The sequence below is a fragment of the Pyrgilauda ruficollis genome, unplaced genomic scaffold (assembly GCF_017590135.1).
Source record: "Pyrgilauda ruficollis isolate IOZ18807 unplaced genomic scaffold, ASM1759013v1 scaffold35, whole genome shotgun sequence".
In the NCBI taxonomy this organism is placed as follows: Eukaryota; Metazoa; Chordata; class Aves; order Passeriformes; family Passeridae; genus Pyrgilauda; species Pyrgilauda ruficollis.
In genome coordinates this window covers 4,010,998-4,034,090 of record NW_024524934.1, presented here as the reverse complement: position 1 = coordinate 4,034,090, position 23,093 = coordinate 4,010,998, and the positions used below count along the sequence as shown (strand labels likewise).

The following is a 23,093-nucleotide window of genomic DNA, read 5'->3' as shown; positions in this document are numbered from 1 at the left end:
TTTTGGAATAATGAAGAGGCATTGGTTGCAATTCATTCTTTTTAATTCTACCAGATATTAGAAACAGACAGGAGTTTGTTGGTGAAATGTTTTTTGCACTGTGGGAAAATGCAGACTGTCTGAACGAAAAGTGTTTGATGGAAAGCATCTGAATTTCCTGGTATTGAAACATTTTTCAGGGAAAAGCTTCAGAAATCTACATTTTTCAGTGTTAATAACAAAACTGGTTTTGTATTTTCAATGGTGGTTTTCCAAAAAAGGATGAGAAAGGCTCAAGCTAAGATGTAATAAATTGTTTTAAACCACTAAAACTACCCTTTAATTTTTGGTTTGTGTAATTCTTTGAAAAGCCCATTTTTTAATCAACCTCTTGGTAGGAAATAATTTCAATGTTTTCTGCTCTTTCTGATAGGTAAATAAATGAACCTATAGACTATTATACTGGTTCTCATATGTCTGGAGAACATAATCTGTGTTTTGTTCTTTCTATTGTATTAGCAATAAAAATAACTACTCTCATGCTTATAACAAGGTATGTTAAGTTATAAGAAGTGATTTATTAGTTTTCATGCCAAAGAAAAGAAATTAAAGCAGGTAACAAGAGCAGACTGAGTACTTTTGGACAAAAGGAACAAAGCTGAAAGACAGGCTTCATGATTCTTAATTAATTCAAAGTTAATTATATTGTTTATAACCATGTGCTTAAAATCTTCATATAGAAAATGTTTATGGTAGCAAATAGACAGTAATTTAACTGCATTAAATTTTACTTAATTTGAAACAAGAATGTTGCATTAAGTGAGCTTAAATAAATGCCAAGGTCTTTCTCTTGTTTAGCAAGACAAGTGGCAAACAATTTAAACTGCTGACCTGGAATGTCAAACACAAACACCATGGAATAATATTGCTTCAACATGAACAGAAGGTCAGAAAGTCCACCAGCATAATTGCTAATTTTTCAACCAAGCACAAGATAATTCTAAATTATGAGTAAATTCTTCCAAAAATATATTTATTGTATCGAAAGAACATCTGATGTAGATCCAGAGATTAATTTTTTTTATTTAAAGATACTATGGAGTTTTGTAATTTATTACATAGAGGGTACTAGGTTTTTATTTTCAAATAATCTCTTCTGTAGTGTGTTTTAAGCTGCTTTGGTATTCTATTCTGCTTTAGCACTGATTTGTATTTCACACTTTGGAGCATTTTCTATTATTTCTTGATAGCCAGTTTGTTTATATTCCCAGACTACCTACATCTTGATTAGATGATCTTCCACCTGTTCTCCCCTCTTGATAAGAGAATCCCAAAATGACATCTTGGAAACTACAGCAAATTTAGGGCAGCAGCTTCAAAAATAAATGTTTCAAAAAAGAAGGGCGGGGAAAAAAGTACAGAGAGAACCTTTGCAGCAAAGTCTGAGATATAAATTCCTAATCTGATGTTGAGTCAGGCTGCCAGATTTTGGGATCAGAATAGCTACTTCATCACAGAAACTCTTGGACATGGTTGTTGACCCTGAGGTACACATTCCCCTTCGAAGAAGAGCTAAAGCTCCTCCTGAGGTCAAGTTGAAAAATTGTCTGTTGGTGCATCTCCTTATATCTGTTCCATGCTAAATCTCAATTGTGGGCAAAATTGTATTAAGCAACTAACTTGTTGTGTGTGCTGCTCTGCACTTTCTGTGAGCAGTGTAAGGTGTGACGTAGAGCTGATGTAAATGTGAACTTCATTCTGGTTTAGCTGAACAACCTTCTGCCTCTGCCAGGCACACACGTCGCTCACCACAAGATCCAAGGATAAGACCAGCCACAAGAACTGTCACTGGTGCTCTGTATGTGAGAAGGGTGAGAATTCAGAGGGTCTAAGGAGTTATGCCTGTGCTTCATCTCCCACCTGCCAAGAAACAAAGGACCTAAACAATTCAACAGAAATCCAGGCATTTTGTTGGTTGCAATGCCACAGCAATCCATGCACTTCTCATGATTACCCAGCCAGTCTATGGGAAGGATAAAAATATTGAAATTGGCACCAAGAAACGGCTGAATTAGAGTAAAGTATTATCTTGGGAAACGGTACAAAAGAAACGACCTCTGTTCAATACCCAAAACTCAGATTCCAGATTTTCTGATTTCTATTTTCTGAATCTGTTTTTGGAATAAAAGTAGAATGAAAAAGAGATTAATTGAAGAGGATCCATTTGAATCAAACAACAGTGTTTTGATGTTTTAAAGTTCATTTTAGGCTAAAAATGTGACACCAGGCTTTTCCAAAAGCCCCACAATATTTCTTGGTTTCACCTACATCAAGAAATGCCACACAGCAAGCCTTTCTTGTGGGAGAAAATTTTACTGCATAGTGCTTAGTCAATTCCTCACCACAGAACAGAAATGTCATAGAAAAACAAAGCCAACAAATGAAATGAACTTTTCTAACATCAAGAGAAGTTTAGATTGTATAGGCTTCAGGCTTGGGGTTAAAAAAAAGGGTGAGTGGTTCTCTTCTATATGATGTGGTTTGCCCATTATTGAACCCTGGCACAGCAGGACTTCCATTCATGTCTAACCATGCTACTGGAACTAGTTACCCAGCCCAGTGTTAAGGACAGACATTAGACATTTCTGAAGGGAAGGAAGATCAGGATCTTTTTAGAAAGTCAATATCTTTAAATAATTAAATTAAATTGCTGCTTGCATTTATGTGATTTGGTTCAGGTACTGTAAATTCTCCAGAGGCTGCGGAGGCCTGTATTTTGGAGAACTTCTTACTCATGGACAGAGACCACAGTCATGAAGGGAAAACCAAAACATAAGTCTACAAAAGAATGACCTTTTTTTTTTTTTTTCTTCCCATTAAGAGTCTATTCAAAGATGAACCAAATATGTAATTTCTATCTTTAGGCTACATAGCGAAGGTTGGCTGTTGGATGTATTTCGACGTATTCATGGTGAGGAGGGTACATTCTTTGTTCCACTGGACTTGGAGATTTCCAGTCAGGAGCTGAGCTACATTATGAAGAGGGCTGAGCAGTGGAGAGGAATCAATGGTGAAAGACGGATGGTGAGTGGTGAACAGTCTCCAAAAAGAGTCTGTGGTCCAAATTAATGCTTTGCATTTCTTAGTGCTATTCAAAAGAATCTAGATATTAGAAAATTATTCTTAGGGTGCTTCATTGAAGGAGAAGCTAAGAAGCAGCATGTTCAGGAGAATTTTGTGACATTGCATGTACATTGCCTGAACATCCTGCTTAGTAACCAAAGGGTTAGAGGTTACAATCTGCTTAGTAACCAAAGGCTTAGAGGCATCACTGATGTCAAAAATTATCTGTGCCCTCTGATGGTTTTTGACTGGCTCTTAGAGACTTCCTACTGGTTTAAATATCAGTATCATTCCAGATAATTTCTCAGCCAGCTCAGCAAACTGAGTATTTCCATGAACATTCTTTAAGAGGGCATAAGTGAGGCTGCCATGAGAAGGGGATGTGAGTTTGGTAGTCAGATATGAGAACCATGTTCTTCTCCCTGGCTCTTTTCCTCCAGGATTGCCCAGAAGAGTGGGCTAAGCTGGAAATCTGCAGGGAAAGGTACTCTGCTTTGGTTATCAAAATAATTCCTCTTTCTTTTCCATTAAGCCCCTAGCCTCTAATCCCATATAAAGATCTTAACCTATGATGTATAGGAGATACATTCTGTGTTTGCAAAGGGTCCAGTGGGGGGGATGTCATCCACAGATGAAGCTTCTGGTCATAATTGCTTTCAGAGAATTGAAAATAAAAGAAATAACGTGGTCAGTAGTGTCTGAGGGACATTGTCCTCCTTTCTTCCTTGCTTTCTAGCTTTACTCCAGTTATTAATTCCCATAGGACTAATTTACAAACTGGCTCTTGGACAATTGGTAAAGTGCTCATCTCTTTGATCTATATATCTGTGAATGCCTCTGTGTACAATGCTTTGTTTGGTAACTTTCCTGCTTCAATGCAAAAAAAATAGATTCCCCAATAGGAAGAAAATTAGTCCTCTTAAGGCTGTATGAGTTGTTTTGTTTTTCTTTTCTAACTCTCTGGAACAAGGGACTTAATATTAGGGTCTGCAGGTTTTTCAAATCTCTATAACTACCTCTGAAAGATCAGCAGTTTATATAAATATATCGCCTCAGTTGTCACTGTTATAAACATCTGCCACAGCTGTAATTATTTTCCACTTTTTTTTCCCCTGTGATGACAGTTTGGACCCTGAAAGGAAAAACTGAATGAAAAAGCAGATATTCAGTAAGCTTAATTTTTGTGGGAAAGTGCAGAGCAGCACATGGCATTTCAGCAGAGGGGAGGGAAAAGGTTTGAAAGAGTGAACGTGCTTCCACAACCACCTGCGTCAGACATTCCCACTTTTTGTAGATATAGAGCTTATTTTGTCTTTCCCAGTAAGTAAAACAACATTTTTTTCACTTCAAATCTTTCTGCAATAAGTCAAAGTATTACTACTGACAACTGGTTTCTATTATCATTGTTACACATTAAGTAAGGTCAATACAAAGAATACATGTAGTGGACCTAATTTTGCATGCCAGGACCACCCGTGGCATTTGGAAAAAAGTGGCAGATGAAGAAAATGCAAACAACTGCATTTCTAAGTACTGAATAAATTTCTAATGATATTTCCAGCATATAATTTCTTGCAGCAGAATAGAAAGGGCTGGATAAGGTGAACAAAAAAGAAAAACAAAAAAAAAAGGAAAGGTAGGAGGAAAGGAGGAAGTGTGGGGGTAAAGAAAAATTGAAATGAATGGAAAGAAAAATTATTTCTCTATATACAGGTAGTCTGTACCTGAATGGAGGAAACCTGAATGGGTTGTCCACTGCTACAGTAAGACATAATTCAAGGGACAGAACACTGAAAGGCATGACCCATAGCTATAGAAACGTGTAAGTGCCTAGTTTTACTTCCAGTATGCAGCCTAGCATGCATGAAAGGCCACACTGAAATGTAAAATCTTAGTCTGAGATCCTTTAAAATGGTTCCAACCTCAGCTGGATCCAGCACCTCAGAAAGTGCAGAGTAGAGGGAAGAATTCCAATGCCTCACAGGGAGCAGCACACATTTCATTCAACAAAAGAAAGTGATGCACAGTTTTGTCTTTACTAAACCCCTATGTTTCTGGTTCCTATTCTGTCTACATCTGCATGAATTTCATGCCTTTTCCTTGACCTCATCCCTAACCAAAAGCCAGGCTGTGACAGTGTTAAACATTTCTGTTCTCTGGGGGACACACTGGTGCAGATTATATGAGATAAGAATATATGAGCAATGTGGAAAGAGCACAGGAATTTGCATCACTGGCATCTCTAGAGATGATCTCTACCATCTACTTCAGTGGTCACAGAATCTGCCTCACAATGGGGAAAATTTGTGAGTGGAGGCTAGTGTTCAAGAGTCCTGAATTATTGGTACAAAACACAAATACTGTGAAAAAAGAACCAGTCTTCAAAAATCAAAATCTTCCCCATATCTTCTCCTTTTTTTTTGGTATTATTTTGATGAAAAAAGGAACCATCAAAGGAAGTGTTGTTAGCTCTTTACAAATCTAGTTTTGCAATAAAAGTTTGCTCCATTCTACAAATATATTCTCCACATGGAGCATCTCCCTGCAAGAGTGGGAGCTGTATTTGCAGGTCTTTTTATGCTCCTAGGCATTGCAGATACTGAAAGACCCTTTTTTCTGCCATAGATTTGCATAAGGTATTTATCTTGTCCCTTTCTTTTCGTATGTCTAATTGTACAAAGTAATCAGTATGGAAGACACATCACTAGGTCTTGTTGCGTGCATTATTAATGTGTTAATTTTTAAATAAAATACGAAATTAACTGTGAACAATTTTTATAAAGGGAAGCATGACTCTGCCATATCTTACATCACTCCATATAAAAAATATATTTTAAATGGAGGTCATTCAAGTAAATAGTCAGTCAAACCTTCTGGAAAAAATAGGTCCACATTTTTGCAATATTTTCTTGCTATTAACCATGTGCTTCTCATTTTTATTCACTGGATTAAAAATTGCCCCATAAATGGGTATTTTATAATATGCTTAATTTCCTTTTATTAAATTGATAAATGCAGCAGCAGAGGACACATTTACAATATGATGAGAATTTAAGGTTATTGCATTTTATAATTTTTATATTGTTCAGAGGAGTGATTTGTCATTTGTGGAATGACATCCACGCCATCATTTCAAAGTATTTTCAGTCTTTCTTTTGATAGGAAAAAAGGTCACTTTCTGTAGACCAGGAAGACATCAGTCTATTAAACTAATTTGCCTACATGCAAATTTTGTCATTTTTACCTCATTAACTATTTATCATAGAGTAAAAAAATATATATATTCATGAAGGGGCAGCTAACAGCCTGATGGAGCTGGAACTAATATTTTGCAACTCTAATGATTTTTTGCATCCTTAATTAGATAGCATAAGGTTGATATGATTAGGTCAGGATGTAGTGTTTTTCATTAAAATACATTTTAGAAGCTGTATTCATAATCTGCCCTTGCAATTAAATAATGAGCCTATGAGTTTAATATTATCGACCCAATTATTATCCCATGGAAAAGTATACCTTTAATAAATTTGTGCCGTAGGACCTTCATTAGCAACAAAACGAATTATATTTCCAGGTACACAGATTACATGGCCACAATCACATTTACGCAGTGGTTTGGAAGGCACTGTGCAGGCAGGGCCACCGTAGCCCTGCACCTCACAGAAAGCCTCTTGATTATTCTGGAAAAAGCCATTTACAATGCCTTTAACGAGGAAAGCTGCAAAGACGTAAAAATGCCACCTACAGAGGCAGGCAGAAACATTTCTAGAAACAAACATGTGCTGAAGCAGCGTTCTGTGTATCAGTGCTAGGAAGAAGCCTGGGCCCCCATTCCTGTTACAAGCATGGAGGCAGAGCTGAATATTTGCTGATCTTTTATTAGAGACAGTCACGTGTTAAATGTGTGTCAGATTGTAGAATTGGTAAAATGAGGACCTGTGGCAGACTGGAATATTTTAATCTGCTGCTGTTAGCAGATCAGTGATGAAGGCAGGACCCTGGATTTTAGCCAAGAATTTTCTTTTCTTTCTAGAACTGGTAAAAGTGGCAATATCTTTCTGTCCTCACCAAGTAACTGCTTTTCCAGTATTAAGTAATGGTTTAGAGCCAAGGTATGAGGTGAGGTTTTCTTTTGTTTAAACAAATAAGAATTAAAAAAACAAAAAAACAAAAAAAAAAAAAGGAGGGAAGTATTTCTAGTAAAGCAGCTGACTAGAGATGGTTTTTTAAGTGGGATCTGTTGTGACCTGGTTGTTAGGTGTGCATCAGTTTGGTCATGTCTAAAGCCTCTGAACTATTTACCAGGTCAATTGCTATTAGCAGGAATAAAAAGGAATAAATATGGCCCTTAGAGATTTTTACTGGACTTAGCCCTCAAAGTACCACCTCTGCTTGAAGTGGGACTATTTATGTTGTAATACTAACAATGAGAAAAGTTGTGCAAGTAGTAAGCTGAAACAAAACTGCATACCAAGCACAGGCCCAAAATATTGGCACATGAGGAAGTTTTCTGGAAAAAAAAAAAAAAAAAGCAAGGTCTGTAGGCAAGAAGATAATGTGAAACTTACACTTGAAATAAAGCCTGATGCACTGCAAAATTATTTTAATGAGACTAGGGCTAATTTTCTAATTTTAAAATGATATTATAGCAAACCATAAAAAATTACCCGGCAGTAGATTTTTGAAAGGAAAATATATTTGTAATTATCTTGAACACACAAGATTACTTCAGGGCCTATTATCGACACAATTTTTGGTACCACTTTACACTAATTTGCATTTATTACTCTCAGGCCAACTATTAATATGTTAATAAATAAGTCATTAATACTTGTTATTTAATTGCTATCTATTTATTCCTGTTCAATAATGCATTAATTACTTGTGAATAGTTGAGGGCAAAATTCTGCCCTTGCTAGTGGAATCAGCACTGGTAGGAGAGGAAACTGATGTTGGATGTGGCAGCATTGCAAGGGCTGCTGGAGAGCAAGTCTTTTAACTCATTTAGCACAGGGGGGTTAACTCTTGATTTTGTCTTAGAGGAGGCTTCATGAGCCTCCAGTCTGTGCTGCAGCAAAGCTGCTGGACCACAGGTGGAGGCTGATGAAGGCAGGCAGTACCACACCTGAGGATGCTGCAATTTGTCTCTTGTTATGGTCCTGGTCTTGCTCCAACACTGGGGTTTGGAGCTTGCTTGCATGTATAGGATGATGGATAATGCGAAGGGAAGGGCAAAAATTGAAGTCATCTGAAAGCCAACTCTGTGTGGGGGAAAGGGTGGCACACAGTGTGTAGTGAGAAATGGAATAGGTACATTGCTTTCTTGCTGTTGGATATTGGAAAGAGAAAAAGTAGAATCCCCAACCGTGCTCTAATTCAAAATCCCAGATTCATGCTCTCCAGATCCCCTTGTATAAGTTGACTGTAGTGTAGATCAAAAAAGGCTGAAAAATATACTGATATCAAAATTGGTATATTTTCTGTTTGAAGGTTTAGCACTACTCTGAGCGTGATTTCTTGACTCTTTTAGATGAAAAAAATGGTGAGAGCAGGCCAAATTTTGAACAAGAACACCAGCCTGTTTTTGTGACTAGAAAATCTGATCATCTTAAATTTGATCTTTTTGGAGTTGTAGGGTGAATTTTTCCCATGAACACAAACAAAAATTTTGCTGTTGCCTTACAGGAAGACAAATTTCCAAAAGACAGGTAAAAGGTTGCAGGGGTATTTTTGACTTAAAATAAAAAAAATGATTGAGGAAATGTGCTGGAAGGAATAATACCACAGTACAGATTGTGGGGGCCTGAAGGAAAAGTCAGAAAGCACAAGGTTGTAATACGAGAAAAGAAACAGAAGTAGTTCAGGAATTTGTGCAGAGGACAGAACCATGCCAAAGAAAATAGAAAGAAAATAGAATAGAGAGAAATTAAAGCAACAAGTTGATTGGAAAGTACAGCTATACAAGATAACTATAGTCATGGTTTCATAGAAGAACTCTTCTCAAATTGCTGATTTAGATACCATTGATCTGCAAATGCAGAGAGAAAGACGTTGAGAAAGCAGAAGTATACAAAATGTAAATTTCTTTTTTACTCATTCACTCTTCTGTTTGAAAACTTTTTTTTCTTTGAGTTATATCTTATATATAAAAATATCTCATGCACACTGTATTATATCTTTAAGAAATAGCAAATGGCTATCACTCAAGCTGCTGCTCATAAGGTCTTATAATTTTGATCTGTGGTTACCTTTCCCCAAACTACTTTCAGTGATCTTTTAGAAAACTAGCATTTTGCAAGGTTACAGTTAGATTTCTTTGTCCTAACCTTAACTCATACTGCAAAAATATTTGGAGCTGCTAACTGGAGCTCTCACTACAACGTCTCCCACAATTTTAGATTGTACGAAGAATCAAAACTTTTATGCTGTAAGAGTAGCATAAGAGAGTAAAAAGCAGTAGCAAAGCTGATTGTGAGCCTATCTGGAAAAATTAGCAGCAATATAGAATTTAATTTCTTACATGCCAGTATGAATAAATCCCTGTGGTGATCTGGGGTAATTCACAGGTGTTACAGCCAGTACAAGCAAACTGCCCTGCTGGTCCAGAACAATGTAGCTCAGCAGGTTAAGGTGAAATCACCTGTCTGCTACAGAAATTGTAGGGGAGAGCCTCGACCCCTTGCAGTCAACAGCAAAACTTGCACTGACTTTTTTAGGGCCAGAATTTCCATCTATCTGTGTAAGCAAAGGGGAGGGGAGGAAATGAGGCCATGTCTCACTGAAAATCTTCGTGATCTGTGTGTATAAGGTCAGATTTTCATTTGGGATAAATTATTGAAGGCAGAGTCTGTATTTTTTTTAAAGATTAAATGGAGACTGAAAGTCAAAGATGAGCAGAGGGAAGGCTCAGCCCAGTAACGGGATGTTACAGAAAACAGAGCGAAATGTAAGGTCAGAAAAGAGGGTAGCACTCTCTTGCCTCTTAGATTTAAACCAAAATGATTTCTGTATGAAAAGACAAGGCCTTGAACTGTGTAGGATTGAAATGGCCATATGGTTCTGAAACACTTTGCTCTCTATCCCTTTAGAATATTTAGTCCACAGGGAGTGGTGGGTAAAAAGAAGAAAGAGAGGGAAATGCAGATGCTCGGAAACATCTGGAATAGCCAAATATGCTGACCATACCCAGGCATGCCATTAAACCTCACAACTGTTGATTAGTAATTCATCAGAAAGTGTGCAAGTGCAAGCTTTGGAAGACAAGGTAATGCAGTCTAGGTAAAGGAAAACCTTATTTTGTTTGTGTGGATAGGTCTAACTAGTGGAACTGCTTAAACAGATGTGCACACGAAAAGAGGCCTTGTAATAAATTATAACAATGGTAGAACAGATAAAATCAACAAGTAAACTAATGGAAACAGCATTAGAAATTGAGCTGTTAGAGTAACACTACACAGCACTTGCTTGATTCCATGTTGTATCCCATCTCAAAGAGAAAAAATAACTAAAAAAAAAGGAGAAAATGAAGATTAAAATCCCCATATCTGTGAAAGCATCTCTGAATCTGAAAGTTGCATGACAATAAGTTAATAGATTAAAACAGATGAAAAGCAAGCTATGCAAGCTATGTGGATGCAAGTACTATGAGCTACTTACAGCATTTCTTTTTTTTTTGATTGGCATGTTCATGGTAAGTCTATAAATTGAAAACAAAATTATTTAGTCAGACTCCATGGAATTTACTTAGAGAGGTAGTAAACATTATCTTATGTTTAGAAAACATGTATTTTATTTCCCTTTCAGTATGTATTTTGTTTCCCCTTTAAATGAGAACAAAATGAGATTTGTTCAAATCTCCTTTACTATCCCCATTATATGCACAATATAATATTTCCGAAGTAAATGGTAACAAATAATTTTAATCCTAAAATAAATAAATTAAATATATAAAGGCGTTGGTGAAGATGAACCAAACTAATAATCTGCTGACATTCTTCTGATTATATACTGGCAGAAAGGCATTAATTTCTCTAATACTTCAACAGACATCCAAACTCTTTTGTCAGAGATGTTGGACAGTGATGGAGGAGGAGTACACTTAACTGTAATTTTTGTAGTAATTCATGGGAAGCCTCATTGACATGTGCTAATGGCACTTGATTGCCCTCAAGATGTTTTCACAACAGAACTCTGCAAGTGCCACATCAAGGTTTTCTCAGTCAAATAGTTTTTTCTCCTTGCATCTAGATAATTTGTGACCACAGGCAAACTTTTGAAAATCCAAGGTGGTTTGCAACACTCCGTTGGGGTGAATCTGTCATCAGCCGGCTGGTACAGATCGGTGCACTAATGAAGAGCAAGCTCTTTAGGTTTTTTGTCATTTCTGTGCAAGCAATCCATTTTGTTTCTCCTCAGTGGCAGGCTATGTTATACATCTCATCCTGTATAATCTGACTTACATTATAATTTGATTCATACACAGCCTTTCCACAGAGATTAATTAGCATCAGGCTTGAAGTTTGCAAGTGAAAATATGATAATTAGTTTTCTTGGAACGTTAACATTTCAACACTTCAGGTTCTCTCCATCTTTGTCTTCAATGAAGCTGCAGTAAACGAGCACTATTTCTCTTCTAAATCAGACTCTTGTGAGGTTTGAAATACAGACATTTTCATCAAGCTGGATAATTTCCATAGAAAATTTACTAGCTCATGAAATATTGCAGGAGTAATTCATACAATGACTCCCTCCTCCCCTTGGTAGGTTGAAGTATGATGTGAGCAGTTCTGAAAACCCCCAGGACAGTCACTTATTTAACAACGGTGATTCCTACTCTTTGTAACAAAAATCAGCTGACTCTTCATTTTTTGCACAAAACAGAATTAGCCAATAGGTCTCTCCTGTGGTTGTTGGGTAGTGCTTGTAAACAAGGTTACATTAGTGCTGTAAACAAGGTTACTCCTGCACTCGTTTGTTCTCTTGGAGTATTTAATACAGGTAACTCATTTGGCATATACAACATCTCAAGATCAGTAACTTAGCAGGATTCTGAAAAAAATTAGCAATATATCTGAATAGTGAGAACATTCAACTTTACAATAGTGAGTAAAAATGTTATATGAAATATCAACCCTGATGATTTAAGGACACAATGTAATCACTAACATATGGGGCTTGAGAAGAAACTCACATTATGGAAAAGTTATTGTGTTGTTGTCCATTATGGGTGTGTGTAGCTGTTTAAAAACTAGTCCTTGCTTAAAAATTTCTGATTTATACTCCCTGGTGTTAAACAAATATCCTTTTTCCGAGGATGTGGATGTTTTAAAACATCTCAGTCTTCTCTAATTACTAAATTCTCTATTTAGGATGTAATTAATCTTATTACAATTCTGGCATCAGATATTCTCCGAGCTTGGGCAGGGTGCTGTTGATGCCCATTGATTTAGTCATGCTGGGGGTAAGTGAAATTCTTAACCAAGGTAGAATCTGAATTACCATGTGGTTATGAGCTTGCATATGCAAAAGCATGAAGTTCATGTGTCAATTGTGTATGTAACTGAAAGAATGGTTTTGCAGATCAGGCTCTTTTTTCTTCTTTTAAAGGAAATTAAATTTGCCACCATTTTGTAATTGTCACACATAAGGCTGCTGACAAAGACTGAATTACTTTAGATGCACCAGAGAACACTTAAAAAATGTTACAAAACTGAAGCCTCAGTAGCTTGCTTTCTAGTAATGACCTTTAAATATTCTGGGAACTAATGATATTTAAATATAAAATTCCAGACACTGACAGCAGAGACTACTGAAGACACTTGCACAGGGAAGAGTGAAATCTCTTTGCCAACTTAATGGGGCAGGTCCATTCTGTTTTCTGTCTTAACCTGACCTCTTAAGGCAAAGTAAACTGTGCCTGAGCCTACAGGTGAGCTTTGTCATAGTTAAAACCAAGTGCAGGCAGAATGAATGTAGGTGACAGGACTCAATGAGGATACCTGTCATTCCTGCTATAGATACGCTAAAATTTCTGGTCTCAGTGGGCTACAAACCCCAGCTGTGGATTTGAAGTAGTTACCCTTGGAAGCTTAGAAAGAGGGGATGGGTTAGATTTCCTCTGCTGAAGACTGAAAGCACTGTCCAGAGCTTATATGCTGAAGTTTCCTGAAGGGGTCATGATTTTCACCCTGACGTGTTTGTCAGGGCAGAAATGTGCTCTCACCATGCTTCCCATCTATGTATTTTTTCCTATCTTAGCAATAATCAGGGCATCTAAACCAACAGTACTTTCCTGGGTCTGTCTGAAACCTGGTGTGAGTGTCTCTGAGGCCAGCCAGCGAGACTTTGTTGTGGAACAGAGCCTTGTTTTCTCCTGTTTGACAAAGGGGGAGAGGAAGACGTGCCCCAGGGAGGTGAGGTTGTAAGGAATTCCTTCCAACAACAAAAAAGAGAAGGAGGCAAATTGACTGTTTTATTAGGAACACGATCTGTAGTGTTTTTCATCTGGAGAGGGGATTGTTGCATGCTGATGAATAACGGGTATCGTATCACAAGAGTGCTAAAATGCCCCTGAGCAAGTTTGTTCCTTCAGCTCTCCTTCAGCAGCTCCTGCTATCCCAGCCACTGACCTGTGAAATGTGGTCGCGTGCTCTGGATTTTTTCCTGTATTTTGAAAGCTGCTCTTTTCATCTTTCAAAATATTAGCCTACACAGTTAAATGGGAGTTGCATTTGTAAGGGTTTGTGTATTAATATTAATGGAAAGTCTGACAGGTTGGGTGGCTAGAGAGGAATAATGCTTTTCAGGTGACATGTAAGTACAGCAGGTTATATGGATTTATTGTTTTGAAACTTAGTTTTCTCAAAAACAGAATGGACTTCTAAAAATCCACATTTTTGGAATAAAATCCTACAGTTCTAGAGAAGAATGTCTAGAAATGATCAAGGGAAAAGGTTGGCTCCATCTTCATCAGAGCATACCAAAGTTAGAAACTGCCAAACTTTGAGCCTCACACCATCTTGATCGAAATGGGCACTGTTCAGACAATGTACTTTCCACATGAATCCTAGGGCCTTCCTTCTCTTCTCTTGGTTTTGAATACTCAACAGTTCTGAGGTGTTTATTCCACCACTGGTCAGGTGCAGGGACTTATTTGCACATCAGGCTCCCTGATTATAGACCTAAAGTGCATAACTTACCCAGTGACTAGAATCAGCATATTGATATAAGATTTCAGTGCTACCATCAGGCACTAGGACTAAATTCCTGTTTCCTCAAAATAAGAGAGGAAAAAGGAAAGGACAAAGCTAGGCAGTGCCTTAGGGAGCTGTGCTCTTCCTGGACCTTGCCTAGGCTACAGCAGTGGGAGCAGCTCATCTGGTTTTGCAGGGCATTTGTCTGGCTAGAGTAACCATGAAAGGTTATTTAAAAACAGGAAAATTGCACCTGGTCATTTAAAACATTTCAGAAGTGGTTGTTGCGCCTGTCAGATGAATGGCCATTGAAATTGGCATGTTGGCCATGACATGAGTAATTCTTCAATGAATCAGTCTTTTTGCATAGAAAATTATCCCATCAGAAACACTCTGAGTAGCGCTAGCCTGCAGGCTTGAAGCTTAAGCTCAGTCACGGCATAAAAACCTCCCCAGCCTTGTTTTCTTTCGCAGCCGAGAGTACCCATTTAGAACTCGTAATTTAGACTTTTCTCAGATAAACCCCCTTTTGTATTAATGAGTCTTGCCTGAGAGAGCAAGCCTGCCAACTGGATCCTTACTTCACTAGTTCACAAAGAAGGATGCTTATTTTAGCCTTATGAAACACACTTGGGCTATACATTGCCATTTAACAAGTGGGAAATGTAGTAAAGGTAGAAAGCTGGTTTCTGTCTCTTTCAAAGTCAATATATGCAGAGAAAAAAAGCATACACGATAGTGCCTTGTTAAGCTTTTTAGGATTACTCTTCTCTTTACCTTGATTGTTTCCTCTTTGCTGAAGTCTGATGGGCTTCAAATATACTGAAGGCTTGTGAACCTGGGAGCCTAAGCCCTCCTGCTGCTAAGGAAAGTTTTATAGACTAGTTCCTTTCATTATCGCTTTATAAATGGCATTGTTTGAAGCAGTGTGTACTGCAGCTTGAATAACAACTTGGAGGATGTTAGTTAATTTGTTGCTTGCAAACTAGTGTCTTTTCAAGTGGTTTTTGTGGGGTTCAGGTAATTGTTAGCATTTGGGACTGATGGGAAATATTTTATCAGCAAAAGTTATCCCACCTCATGCTTAAGTCTGGGCAGCACCCGTTGGATGTATGCAGGCCTTCAGGGCTACAGATAGCTGTGGGTGCCTTTGGCTCAGTAGGTAGGTGTGACACTGACATAAGCCCTGCATATTTCATCAGGCCTTTGCACAGGATAAGGGAGTCAGAACATCCATCAGCACGTAGCAGACCTCTGTGAGTCACTCCTCCCTTCAAACAGCAGCGCCGGGATTGGAGCAGTGTATTTGCTCACAGCCCGGTTCAGCCACAGTGCCCTCCTCCATGAGGTGATCTTCTATTGCTTGCTACTGTCACCATCCCCCTTTTCAGAAGAGCTGAGTCTGTGGTGTCCACAACAGCAAATTGCTCGCTCCAGTGACAGAGAAAAAGATCTTTGGAATGGGAAAAGATATGCGATGTCTGACTTTTAAAGTGCCTTCTCAAAAGCTCTGCTCTTTCTGTCTTAGTCCCATCCGTTCTTGTCTTCTTCCTCTCCAAACTTCACAGAATCATAGAATTCTGGAAGTGACCCATAAGGATCATTGAGTCCATCTCCTGACCCTGCACAGAACAGCCCCAAGAGTCACACCATGTGCCCAAGAGCACTGTCCAAAACCTTCTTAAATTCTGTCAGGCATGGTGCTATGACCACTTTCCTGGGGAGCCTGTTCCAGTGCCCAACCACCCTTTGAGTGAAGGACCTTTTGCTAATATCCGGCCTAAATCTCTCCTGACACAGCTTCAGGCCATTCCTTCAGGTCCTGTAACTGATCACCAGAGAGAAGAGACCAGTGTCTGCCCCTCCTCTTCCCCTCATAAGGAAATTGTAGACCAAAATGACGTCTCCCCTCAGTCTTCTTCAGGCTGAACAGACCAAGTAACCTCAGCTGCCGCTCATATGGCTTCCCCTCAAGGCTCTTCATCATCTTCCTTGCCGTCCTTTGGATGCTCTTTAATAGCTTAATATCTTATATTGCGGTGCCTGAAAGTGCACGCAGCCCTTGAGGTGAGGCCACCTCAGTGCAGGGCAGAGCTGGACAATCCTCTCCCTTGACTGGCCATGCTGTTCCTGATGCTTCTCAGGACACAGCTGGCCAACCCAGAGTCTTCTTTCTTGATACCATGGCTTCCTTGTGTTTGCCTGACCATTTCTGCCATCCCTTGGTCCCCGACCTCTGTGAAAAGTAGGGACCAGGATAACCTTTTTGTTCTGTACCTGAACAAGAGAGTCCTGACCACTGTGGTGGTGCCAGCTCAGCATGGGTGAGCAGAGGAGGGCAATTTTAGGATTTGAGATGCATTCTTCAAAGAAAACAGATATGCAATCAAATATCTGAAGGATGTTGAGAGCCCACAGTGGCACAGGCATACTGCTCGTCTGAAAAGCACTGCAAGTTTTTGTGATGTCTTTAAACTGACCAGATGTCCAGCCAGTGACTGAGAAGGTGCTTTAGCCTGCATGGGGAGAGAAGAAACCTATTGCAGAGCTTCCTATCAGATTGAAATGCCCCCTTTTCAACACTTTTCATCACTCTTCTTCTAAGGATGGAGATCCTTGGCTGTTCTGGGTCAGGGACCAAGGTACCATCGCTACCTGTACAGAATGCTTAATGGATGGAGAACCCTGGACTATGGAGGCGCTTGCAAAGAAACTCAAGGCATGCAGTTAGATGTTGTACAGAGTGACTAAAAGAAAAGGAGGCCCAGCAATAGTAAAGTATACAAAATATTTTCTTGATCAGTTTTTGCAAGTAGAAGTATAAACATATGTGCATGTGTGAGAATGATATAACAATAGATTATGACTTTTTTTGAGTCTTTACCCTCAATTTCCTCTTGCTTACACTCTGAAAAGCATGCATGTCAACCAGGATTGATGTCACTCATATACATCCATCTTGAGAAGCTATAAACAGCTTTTAGACATTACAAAAGCAGTTTTTACATTGATTTCAATGTCTCATTGGTGTTAATTTATTTGTATTTGATACTAAATACTTGAAATCAACCCTTTGGATAGCTTCCAAATGAGTACCCTGTGATGAAAACTAAAAGCAAATGGAATGAGCTTTTGGGGGAACAGAGAGGGAGAAAAACACCAAAAATGGCAAATAACAAACAAAAAACCTCAAAACCAAAACAAAATACTGGAATCTTTCAGTAAACACAAAATTCTTCTGCACTGTTTACACTCCAAATGCTGGGGTACTGGAGAGGGTAAGCAATCAGGAGTCAGGCAATATTTCTATCATTATTATTTACTATAAATGCCTGTTGAATTTTTATTTATTGTCAAGCTGAATACAAAACACTGTGAAAACAAGTGAGTCAAGTTTTCCAGAAAATAAAAACACCTTTTCTTTTGCACTGGTGATGGTGCAAGTAGTGGTGTCTGTTGTAAGGATCTGGGGTCTGACTCTCATATATGCTCTGACAAAGCTCGAGCTTGGGCGTAAATTCATGCCAGAGCTGTGTGAAAAGGCCTGAGCAGTGTACAAAGAGACAGGAATTTATGATTTCGAACCTGACAGTGCCCTTTAGGCTAACCAAGGAGGAACTCTGCTTGGTCTGTCATATATTGCCTCAGCTCGGGTCAGTAAGGGTTACTTATTGCCATTTGTTGAATGTGTAATAGGATTAGAGATGGATTAAGAGAAGTGTTTTGGCTTTAAAAGATTGCTTTGCTTTGTTTTTCTTTAGTTTCATGGAACAAACCTCTTTTCTGCCTGCACTAGAAAGGCTGAACTGTTTAAAAGAAACCTAATGAAAATTCTTGAATAAGGCAAAGATGCTGCTGTTCAAATACATTCATTCTGTTTTTGTGGTGACATGGCATCATCATGACTAGAGTTTGTTGTTTGTTTTTCTGACTGATGTGCAGCCAGGCAGAGATTCTAACTTAAAAGCTTAGGATGCAGATTCTCAGCCCAGACATTTTTGGAGAATCATTATCACTGCAATTGAGCAAGGAGATGTTTTACGGAATAAACAAACAAACAAAAAAAAAAATAAACAGAGAGCTCACAGTATTTTTTCATGTTTGCAACCCCGTAACATTTTGTTTTCCATATCTGTATTAAGCATATGATGTTGAAAGTTACCAAAGGTCAAAGACTTTTTCTTATTTCCTGAAGGATTCTAATACTCCATTTTCTTTTTCTTTCATAAGGGAGTAAAAGCTGTTTCAGAGCACAAACAACCATTTTCATAACTTCCCTAAATTCAGAGAAATAATGATACAATCAACGAGGATATGTCTTCAGTGGACTGCTGAAGCATATTTACTATGACATTAATCCTGTTCTAATGCAGTTCTTTTAACTGAAAGGTTTTTTTCTCTAGTCTGGGCTGAATTTTGCTTATTCTAGGACTTGGCTGTGTCTGAGGTAAGAGAGAAGGGGTATTTCTTCATTCAAAAGATCATGTACACGCACATAATTCACTTGTGCCAGGAAGCTGATCCCTCTGCTCTGAGTTCCTGCTGCTTTGCCATCATCCCCAACACGTTTTCTGATCCTTTCAGTGCAAGGAGAGGCCCTAGAAGGTATGTTTGTTGCCAGACTGGCAAGGTGCTGTGACCTGTGCCTGCCACACAATTTGTCAGATCAGATAAATGATTCCTGTATCTGTGCCTCTGTTACCTCTGGAAGGCATTTTCATCTCGCACACAATCCAGGGAGTTGTTGCCTTTAGACTGAAACAATCACAGAAAATACAAACCAGAACCATATCACCACACTGTGTTATTCAAATGAGAGGTCAAATTACCCCCACTGATGTAAGCAGGGTTGCCAAGGTCTAAATGAAGACACAACTTGGCCAAAGGTCTGTTTCTAATGTGGGGTTTGAAGGCTGGTAGGTCTTGACTCTAATATCAAACAGCTGCAAGTCAGTACCAGCTCCATTGAAAAATATGCACGCATTTCCAGAAAAACCCTTCCCAAATAAAAACATAAAACACAACAACCCTGAATCTTGATATATTATTTAAACTTTGCCAGTGTTAAACTATGTTTGCTCATTGTTGTCTACTATTTTACTTTGAGTTCCCTTTGTGAGACTATTTATGTGCATTAAAGCATATTAAAATATTTCAGTATAATGCTCAAACTGCTTCTCCTCCCTGCTCTCTCTCACTCTCACACAACATCCCCCCTCAAAGCTCTTTATTAAAGTGCAGTCCCGGTTCCTGTATCATTTGTACCCCTGTAGATCTGTGGCAGCTTCTCTTCATTTGCATTTAATAGCAGAAAGCAAATTCTGGATGCGAATTTAGTGAACTGTTAGCATGAGCAAGGAGGGAGGTAATTTATTAATGCTTATTTTCATTTTGCCATGCAGCTTTTGGTGTCCTAAGATTACATGAGAAGACACTGTTATAACTATAATCACTCAGGAACTCAACTACAGACATATATAAAAAATGAATACATTGCTCAGAAATTGTTAATGGCCAGCAAAGTATTCTTTTTCTGAATTACTGCCAACTTTCAAAACTGCATGTGTCATCTTATCACGTACTATACATTAAGTGTTGGTCATGTAAGTCAGATCTGCCCTATGGGTATTTTAAATTGCAAACATAACTTTTAGAAACTCTGTTGTAATGGTTTTTATTTGGCTTGGTTTCTAAATCAACACAGTTTGTTCATATCACTTCAATTGCTTTTTCCTTATTCTTTGCCACTCCTAAATCCTTTATCTGAACAAGAGAAAGTATTTTCAGGTAATTTGTTAGGTAGCTGAGCATCTAATGCTTCCTAAACTCTCTATAAAATCTGTAATAAATTTATGGTATGTATATTTTTTTTTTGTATGTAAACAGTATAGAAGTGGAATTAAGACAGCATAGAAGTTAGTCATGAAAGAAGCATGTTCTTTTTTTTTTTTCCCATCAAGTATCGGCAATAATAAACTTAAACCATTAAAGATAATAATTATCTAAAAACATCTGAGTTTAGGCATCTTTCCTCTGCTGTACTGTTGTAGTTTTACAGTTCACCTGAAACCCTCCTACTGTACAACATAGCTCTTAGTTTGGATATAGTTTCTTGTATAGCATCTTTGAGGTTTCAACCCACTGCACATCTTCCCTCCTGCCTGAGACCAGCTGGACTGTAACAATGCCCAATGCTTATTTTGGTTTCTTTTTTTCTTGTCACATGGTGGCTGACCCGATAAGCAGTTGCTCTTGAAATTCCCAAAACAACAAGAATGCGACAACATGAGGTTGCATGGTGCACCAGAACCTAATTGGTGTTGCTTCTACCTTGGATGCTATCTGTTCTTTTGAGAACATTTTAGGTAGGAATTCTTTACTGCAAGGGTGGTGAAGGACTGGCACAGGTTGTCCAGAGAATTTATGGATGCCCCATCACTGGTACTGTTCAGGGCTGGGTTGGATGGGGCTTTAAGAAACCTAGTCTAGAGGAAGGTGTCCCTGACCACGGCAGGGGGGCTGGAACTAGAAAATCCTTCCAACCAAACTGTTCTGTGATTCTGTAATTCTATGGGTTTTCTTCTGTCATATTTCTGAGTACAAAAAGCAGAAGATGCTGATGTGCAGATGAAAGCTTTGAAGGGAAATAGAGCTGTCTCTAAGAGTTACAGGTGGATAAATGGATCAGTAAAGAGTTATATATTATGTGCTAATATATCTGTGAGGTATGAACAAACTGTGAGGAAAACACAAGTCTAGAAAATGGAACTGCAACATCTCAAGGCAGAGAAGATTAAAGTAGTTCTTCCAGCCATTCTATTTCAATGAATTATTGTATATATAAATTCATTTATACTGGAAGTTGGAGAGGCCATTTGTTTCACAAATACTAGTGTTATCCCAGGAAATGGAAACCGGATTCTGAAACTAGTTATTAAAAATCACTCTTTAGTGATTAAGATAGCTCGAGTTCCAAGGGGCCACACATTATCTAATTCTGGGAGTCAAATTAGCATTCTCTTGAAATGGCTTTTGCCAGAGAGGACACTACAGCACTTGGATGCTTTTAGCTAAATCCAGAAAAACAAATCCTACTGTCATCAGTCCTTGTCCACAGCATCTCAAATTCAAGGTTTCTTTGCAGCACAGGTAAAATGAGATGCTGCTACCACAGGGAAAAGGTGGTTTTGGCTGCTGCATCACAGTTACGAAGGAGACTCCCAAGCTACCTTTGGTCTTGCTGTCTCTAGAGGAGCAGCCCAGTTTGGGGATCTTCCCTGGCTGCAGTAGCAGGAATCAGTCTGGCTGCTGGGGCGCTGCTGCAGGCAAAAGAGTCGGAGAAGACAACCTCATATCCCAGGCACCTGCCTGCTTTAGTTATGCCTGAAGCTGGTCCTGCTTCAAGAAAGCAGATAGTCTGGGCAAACAGAAGAGTGCTTTTGATGGGTGATTGCATACTAACATAGCCTGATCTTTAATATGTAATCTTAACTAGAAATGCAAGTTACGATTGGCTAGAAACCGCTTAAAAAAGAGTAGAGTCAAGCAGGACTGGTGATCCTGGTGATCCTCTTGCAATGATGGGAAATGTGCCCTTGATAGAAAAGAAAAAATAATTAATAAGTACTCTTTTCCAGATTAACTCCAAAAAAAGATCTCAAAATATTTTTCTCATGATTTTTTCTCAAAATATATTTTAGCTTGAGAAAAAGATGGAGCATCCCCACTTTCTATGTGCTAAGAATTTGGAAGTCAGCAGCCTTTTGGAAGTATTTCTCTAAAACCAAACCATCAAAATGTGCTTGGAGTAGGAGATATATTGAGTATTTTCTGATTTATTTTGAATGGGGTTCACTCCTTCCCACAAGAGATCTCCATCCCATGTATGAGAAAAGGAACAAGCAAGGAGCTGAGAAATGGTGTTCTGATTGGAAACTCACACTTCTACATGTACCATAAAACTGAGATGGACAGTTAAATCAATCTAAAGTAATTTCAGTACCCAGAAACCAGCTCTTGGTGCTTTCAATCCTTGAAAAATATCAGCCAAGTTTTTGTTAACTCTGCCAACTTCAGAAGGCATTACACTGCTCTTGGGTACACTTGTCCCTTTTCTTCTTGAATAACACACTAATTTGATTGATTTTTTCTATGCTTATCATTCTGTGGATTGATATGTTTTTCTTTGACAATGCAGAAATGTTCTGGTTACAGTTAAATGACATAAAATGTATGGGTGTGATATATTCCTGTGCTGCTGTCCCTTACTCTAATTTTACTTGATCAAAGAAGCTACAACAGCATAAAAGCACCAGAGATGCAGTGAATCAAGCACATATGAAAAGCAGAAAACATATTTTTAATGAAATATTAAATTACTTCACTGTATTATCTAAACTATGATACACTATATGTTTTCCCCTGAAATTAAAGATTTATACAATGTGATACAAATCCCACTGTAAGATATATATTTACTCAGAACAAAGGGTGAAAAGACATTAGATCTATATTTTAAAGATCTATTGTTAATTTTACAAATAATTTTCTCAAAATTTGCCCTTTTGAAATTAAATGTGTCAGTTATAGGTGCTATTTTTTGTATACCATGTAGCATAAGCTCAGTCAGCTTTACTCAGACCAAAGTAATTTTCAATGTCCACCATTTTTATATCTTCATAACGTAACAAAAATCTAGTATAAAATAAGAACATCTTTCATTAGTTCTGTGAGTGGATAAGAAACCTGTGCTAGATTAAGAAATCAGAATTGAAGCAAAATCATTAGGGAGTAAACAGT

At 38.2% G+C, this 23,093-nt stretch overlaps 1 protein-coding gene across 1 annotated transcript in view; it reads left to right on the top strand.

Moving 5' to 3' along the window:
* The window catches only part of LOC121357760, a 116,373-nt gene extending 113,265 nt beyond the window's left edge, over positions 1–3,108 (top strand). The window contains exon 18 of the mRNA XM_041475348.1: positions 2,904–3,108. Coding sequence (XP_041331282.1) covers positions 2,904–3,108 — 205 coding nt within the window. The remainder of the gene's footprint in view (positions 1–2,903) is intronic.
* The last annotated feature ends 19,985 nt before the right edge of the window (positions 3,109–23,093 follow it).